Source organism: Mytilinidion resinicola (genome assembly GCF_010093595.1).
Source record: "Mytilinidion resinicola strain CBS 304.34 unplaced genomic scaffold BDZ99scaffold_3, whole genome shotgun sequence".
In the NCBI taxonomy this organism is placed as follows: domain Eukaryota; kingdom Fungi; phylum Ascomycota; class Dothideomycetes; order Mytilinidiales; family Mytilinidiaceae; genus Mytilinidion; species Mytilinidion resinicola.
In genome coordinates this window covers 1271550-1278581 of record NW_022985439.1, presented here as the reverse complement: position 1 = coordinate 1278581, position 7032 = coordinate 1271550, and the positions used below count along the sequence as shown (strand labels likewise).

Below are 7032 nucleotides of genomic sequence, written 5' to 3'. Positions count from 1 at the left end.
ATTTCGTGTTGAGGGCCGGCGTAGGGGGGCCCCTTCGTTTCTTCCTGTGGGCCTCCCATTCGTCCCTCCACCTTTCCTCGTACGCTTCCTGTATTGCTCCTCGTCTTAAAAGCTTGTATAAGTTGTCTAACTGCCCTTCGTACCTCGGGGCTAGTGCTGTGGCCTTAACCGCGAGCCTCTTCAGTACATCACGCCGGCTCGGCTCATATTTAGGCGTTTTCCTAGGCTTATAGTGTCTCCTAATGGTGTCTCTAATAGTGCAACACGTGGTCTCAATATGCTCTCTAGCCTGGCCCGCGCGCGTGCGGTCCGCGTACGCTACCGCGAGTTCCTCTAGCTTAAGCCTTAGGGGGGGGCAAGAGGTCTTGTGTTCAAGCGTCTTGATGTCTGTTGTCTTATACGCCCCTGCAATAGCACAGAGGCAGTAGTTCTGGGCCGTTTCAAGTTGTTTAATCTTCGCTTTGCTGATTTGTTCCTTCATGCCTGGCGTTGGAAACCAGGTGGTGCACCCATACGTAAGGACCGGCCTGATGACTGCTAAGTATATATGCCGTGCTTTTTAGAAGCTTGCGCCCCATATTAATACCGTTAGCCGTGTAAGGGCTCCCATCTGTGCTATAGCCTTTTCCTTTATAATGCGTATATGCGGGCCCCATTTAAGTTTAGAGTCTACCTAAACTCCAAGCACGCGGAGCTCTATAATTGGGCTCTCTATAAAGCCCCGGATGTTTACTGTGGCCTTTATATTTACCGCATTTAAACGGCGCCTCGTGAAGTGTATAAGGTGATACTTATCCGGGGCGAACACTACGCCGTGCTTCTTCGCCCACTCCATGCACCGTACGTGCGCACTTTCGATTGCCCTGCAGTTCTCTTCCGTGCTTCTGCTGAATGTGAGGATGTTGGTGTCGTCTATGAACCCGTAGGCTGTTGTATTGCCTTCTTGTAGTGCCGGCAGGAGCGTGCTTGCAAAGAATAAGAAGAGGATCGGCGAGAGTGAGGATCCTTGTGGTATGCCTGTGTTAACCGGGATAGTCTTGGCGATGTATCTTCTAATAGAGAGTCTTATAGTTCGGTCCTGTAGGAACGATTCTGTGAATTGGACCATCTATTCCGGTACACGTTGGACCTGTAGGTTGTGTATTATTCTCTTGTGAGATACTCTATTAAAGGCCCCCGAGATGTCCAGGCTAAGGAGGGAGGTAACAAGGTGAGAGTTGCCCTTCTATACGGTTTGTATTTGTTCCGTGAGGAGTTCCAGTGCTGTCTGCGTAGATTGTTCGGGCCTTGCGCCTATTTGGCTCGGTGGGAGCATGCCTTTCTCCTCTGCTATCTTAGATAGTTTTCGTGCTACAATGCGTTCGAGCAGCTTGCCTACTGTTTCCAGCAGCGCAATTGGCCTGTACGACTTCGCTGTGTTGTAGGACGCTTTCTGAGGCTTGCGTAGCACTACGGTGATTGATTCTTTGTACGGCCGTGGGTGGTGCCCCATACGCACGCACCTGGTGAAGAACCTGGCCAGCGTTGGTGCTAGCTGCGTTTCGCATTTCTTAAGGATCCTGTTAGTTATCTTTGTAATGCCCGGGCGGGTACAGATTGTATTGCATGCTGTCTACACTACAACAAGAGGGCGCGACCCCTCTCACACGCTTTCCAGCCTAGCTGGAGGACTCTTGCCTAAGCTCACCTCCTAACCTGGCCTCGAGGACTCAGGTGGACAAAGCCCTCCTCCTACGCCCCTGCACCAGTTTGCTCCTTAAGCCCATGTCATCCTCCTCTCCTTGCCTGTTCATGGACCGACACGCGCATCCGTCCTCTCGGGCTGTACAGACAGTGTCTGCTGTCGCTGCCATTGCACACCTCGCCTCACAGCTGACGCTGCTTCGCGATACCTTGTAGAGTCTCCCCTTCACAAGGCCGACCGTGTCTTGCAGGAGTTGTCATCCATATACCCCTAGCCAGGCAGCATACTTCAACGTTTCCCTCCCACTAACCAAGATGGAGCATCCGTCTTCCTCCTCCCATCTGCCTGCTATGCCCGTCCTCAAGTATATCCAGCTGCTGCCCCAGCACTCGTGTCCACCCTGCGTGTCGTGTTGTAGCCGGGTCGGTCAGGCGTCGTCGCCTCGCAGCGCGTCATCGGGATTGCATCTGCTTGGAAATCATCCGGTCTGTCGTCCTTCCTCCCTCTGCCTGTCCGGCGGACGGCTCCATTACCCCCACCATGCTGGCTGTGACCATCTCCCTTCAGGAGCTTCGGGCTTCCTCGCGTGCTGATGGGCGCCTACAGGCATTGCGTTGTCGATGGCTGCGAGCACCACGCTGTTTGAGGTCCTCCACTTGACCGCCATGAGAATGCTGTCCCCTAGGCAAAGGCTGCGAGCACCACGCTGTTTGAGGTCCTTCAATTGACCGCCAATGACTCTGGTGACGCTGTAGGCACTGTAGACACCATCAGTTAACGAGAGATTCCAACTGTATAGGATAAGAAAAAGGTAAGGATTAATAATAAAGTAAGAGAAGGTTAGCTATTTAAGCAGAATGGCATACTCTGTATTAACAAGGACAAGGGCGGGAAATGCTCCCTAGAAAGTAGCTTAAGCTTATAAGGCATATAAAACAGTATAGGGCCCTGATTTATAACCCGGGGACAGATTTAAGGCCCCTTGCTAAAACTTAACAGTTTCTAGCAAGGTCCATCTAAGACTATGCCGCAGCCAGTAGGGAAGGGTAAGTAAGGGTGAGCAAGGGTAAGCAAGGGTGAGCAGACCTGAGGAGAACTAAGCTGAAGCTGAGCCGGGCCTGAGGGGAGCTGAGCCGAAGCTGAGCCGGGCCTGAGGGGAGCTGAGCCGAAGCTGAGCCGGGCCTGAGCCGAACTCAGCCACAGCGGCGCTGGGTCACGTGCGCACAGGGGTCGGGTAGGGTGCACATTGGGGTGTTGAAACACGGGATCCAAGCTTTGAAGGATTCTTTTACGCCATCAATTGTTCGCAACAGGCCTAATTTACATGGGGGTTGTTTCGTTTCCTCATGAGATGTGCTGCTGCTAGTGTCAGTTGCAGACTCTGGCGGAGATTGAAGGCATCCAGGTGAAGGGGCTCATGTCGCACAGACGCTGTCTTACCCGTTCGGGTTGGCGCGCTCACCTTTCTCACGACTTCATTTTCACTTTCAAGTCTTCAACAACCTACTTGATCTCAGGCAACCCTTTCTTTCTTCGCAACAGCTATAACAGCAGCATGTACGACTCCGTACCTAGCAGCGACCCACCAAATTGGCCATGCTTCTGAACAACAGACTCTCATCCCTCAAACGAGGCTTTGAATAGCGGCTGGGCAACGTACAAAGTTATTCGCTCAATTGCGTCTACAGAAGTGGTTTCGTTTCAGCTTTGCGGTCCTTGATGTTTCCCCGCAAACTACTGCCTTAGTCAGAGGACTCCCGGAGGTAGCCGACCATAACGCTATACCAAGAGAATCCTGAATGCTGCCTAATTCTAATTCTAACGCCTCGCCCAAAAAACTGTGCAGCTGTGCCATTATTGAATGCTTTGTATATCCCAGGGTACCAAAAGCCCGAGTAGCCCATGCAACGAATGTCCTTCGAAGGTACTTCCGTTAATTGCATGTACGGGAGAGCCTTTTTTCGACAAAAAAACCAATCAGCAACTAACGTCATAGCCTATGATCTGGTCCTTCTACCATTCGTGTAAATCTCCTAGGGAGCTTACACTGTGAATGCAGCAATCGTATTTATGAACGCAGTCTGAAGTGCTTCGGGGATTCGAGAAGTCCTAAAGGCTTTTCCTCATATCTTCGCTGCCCAGATTTTAGATGCGATACACTGGTTAATCTTTACGCACTAAAACACAACACAGCTTTTTTGCCCCAAATAATATTTTGCTGTTCTATTCATGCAGCAATTCCCGGCCCGATCCCTCCGACAACACCATCTAAGTTGTCGTTCCTTTGTACCTATCTTTAAGCGCAGAATTATGCCAACCCTTTCTAGTTAGTGGTCAACCTATGATGCAGCTTCGAAACATAATTCTTCCTCTACCTTGACGAATCTATATCTTGTTCTAATGCCTCGTCGTAGATATCTGTACACTCGTTTACCGCTGCGTGACGAACCTCGAAGTATTTTCAGCATTCCAAATAAGGGAGAAGTTCGGCATTTTGGACAATTGATAAACTCTTGATGCTACCCCAGACAGCACCAACAGGGTGTACGCAGATTGGAAGTGTATCTGCTGCCCCGTTTCTGTTATTACATTAGAGCCCCACAAGACAGTGGCAGGAAAGAGTACCCTTGTAGTGCAAGGGCAACAAGAATTCACCTCGACGGATCAATTTTCGTCCCGACATATCATGAAAGCAGTTCATGATGACGGCAAACCCCCAAAACAAGACTATTTGGGAAAAGCGCCTTGGCGGTCCGTTCCGAGGGCCCCGGGAGTTCTCACGCCGATCTCCTCTCAACTTTAAACATCATCAACAAGTGCGAGACTACCATCCATCCATCTCTCAGCATGAGCAGAAACGCTGTGTTCCTGTTTATTGATTGTAAGCTCGCGGAGGCTTCTTACACCTTGGGCAGTTCATAAGCATAATTCAAGGTTAAAATGCTTCGACCAGGTTTCGTTTTCACAGCTTCCTTATCAGGCAGCTGGCAAGGCATATCAGCTAGATTAATTGACCTTCGATCATCCAGCTTTGGGCTGATTCGCCCCGTCTTAAATGGGGGACAGGGGAGCTAGGAGCTTTGATGATGCGAAATCCGAAGTTCCATCTGTACCCAGCAGGTACCAAGAAACACCATCCCTAACCCAGCTTCCGCAATCAGGTACGATTTGCACATGATGCCAGATGAAGAAGCCAGTGAGAGCACGATCCCGGGCAGACGGCTCAGCCTTGCCGCTGGCTGAGTATATATTGTGACGCGATGCCCACGCGTTCAATCTGACTGGCACCTTTTTTCTTACCATGCTGTTCCTCAGAGCCTTACTGCTGGCTTCAATTGCCTCAATTGCAGTTGCTACGCCTCTTCAACATTACCCGAGACAAGATAATTCCTCGTCACCATGTGCGGCTGTCAGCGCGTCCGTTGCGGCACAATCGGCTGTTCCAACCCCTACGGTGCCTGCGAGATTGGCGTATGAATGTATTACCAGTGTACCACTCAATGCCAGCGCGGCATTGGCTTTGATCAAAGCGATCCGGCCGTATTTCCTTTGGCAGAGTACCAATGTCTATCTAAAGAATCCCCCTACGGAGTACGTAAGGTCTTAATATGTCTTCAACACCTCTTCTTTATGAAAACCCACTAACATGTATACTGCGGCCTTAAAGGTACGCGGAGAAGATTCAAGGTCCAGTGGATATCTTCGGTGGTCTGGATGAAATTGAGAGCAAGGTCTCTAGTGGAGCATATATACAAGAATTTGAGGTGAGAATGGTTTCAGTATAATCTTTGTACGTCTCGTGCTGTTTTGCACCCTCTCTTGTCACTGCTTGGGGTGCCCTGATGGGCCGTTTAAACTTCAAATACGATGTAGAGGTCGACTCAGTGGAAATTAGGCCACCTTAGGGCTAGCTACACATCTACTAGCTGGGCTATTCCTCACAGTGGTGTCGAGCGATCGAGAGTCGAACTCGTGCAGCGGTATAGCTGGGTGCCTAAACTGATGAACTGGTACTGTAGCGATGCTGAAATTGTTGTACTAGTTTGGTTTCGCTCTCTATGTCCTCATGCAGTCCACTCATGACGGCCACTTCGTCTTTGTTCCTGATGTTGTCGGAACTGTCTTCAATTGGGCCCGCCCGCTTCCTCTCGTGTCAGTCTCCGAAGACGGGATCTGGCAGCCAGTTAGAATGCTCCTACGCACGTCTGTCTACGCGTCTCAGCTGTACAGGGTTCACTTCTCAGCTGGACAGGGTTCACCTGTTGTTTTGTCACCGTTGCTGCCTGCAACCCCTGGTCTCTCTTCACTATATAGCCACTCATTAGCACCTCAATACAACTCATGCTTTCCTCACTGATCCTTTGCCCTTCCTACGCCAGCTGCCAGTTATGAGCCCGGCCTAACGCTACAATCCATCGTTGTATTCTCCTCCTACATCACCTGGCTAGGAAGTCACGTGCCTCGCTACGTTGCCCCTATCAGCTGCTGCACGCGCTATCTGCCGTACACGCGCTATTTGCTGCAACAAGCATCCACAAAAGCATTATCAGTATATTAGTTACCGTTCTTTCGAACCTGACTAGTATGGATTCATCAAACATCAAGCTGCTATCCACAACAAAAGTCATCCTGGCATCAGGACCAGACTGGAAATTGTGGATAAATCAGATCAAAACACACGCCGAAAGCTTACGTGTCTGGCAGTATATCGACCCTGATGCTACCACTCGTCTTCCTGCAAAGGCCGCACCTATTGAGCCTACTATTCGAATGGCCATGACAAATGCTAGCGCCACGGGAAATGAACCAGACATCACCGAGCTCAGCGATGAGCAATACAAGAAGTACGACAGGCTGGTCAAGAAGTACGCCATGGAGGAAAAGGCCTACGAAAAACACGTAACGGCCCTGTTCTCTGTGCAAACGCGAATCAGCGAATCTGTAGTAGTAGCACTGCAGCACTACTACGTGGGCAAGCCCGTATCCGAGTGGCTAGCTATCCTCAAAGCAGCCATAGCACCATCAGACCAGAACAGCAAGCTACGAATTGCCGCCAACTACAACCGGCTACTATCGCCACCAAGAAACCAGAACGTTGACATTTGGATGGCCAACTTCCTCCTAGCATACAATGCTGCGAAGGAAGAGAACCTACCTGATGTTGCAGGCGATCGAGCAGTGCACAACTTCCTGCACGTGATCTCAACACTACAACCCGAATTTACGACGTACTGGAAACAAAAGGTGCAGAATGCACTAGTCAAAGGCAAACCGCTGCCAACCGTCGAACAGCTGCACGGTGCCCTACGGAACGATCGCGACCAGAACGCTATTCAGCAAGGAAAAGC

General features: G+C 50.5%; 2 protein-coding genes across 2 annotated transcripts; one reads left to right on the top strand and one right to left on the bottom strand.

Moving 5' to 3' along the window:
• Window positions 1-2213: 2213 nt before the first annotated feature.
• On the bottom strand, window positions 2214-2474 carry BDZ99DRAFT_458906 (uncharacterized protein; the record flags this gene model as incomplete). Its single annotated transcript, XM_033719033.1, has 1 exon — window positions 2214-2474. A coding segment is annotated over one exon (261 nt), but the record flags the coding sequence as incomplete, so codon positions are not given.
• Window positions 2475-6268: 3794 nt separating this feature from the next.
• Window positions 6269-7032, top strand: BDZ99DRAFT_458905 (uncharacterized protein; the record flags this gene model as incomplete). Its single annotated transcript, XM_033719032.1, has 1 exon — window positions 6269-7032. A coding segment is annotated over one exon (764 nt), but the record flags the coding sequence as incomplete, so codon positions are not given.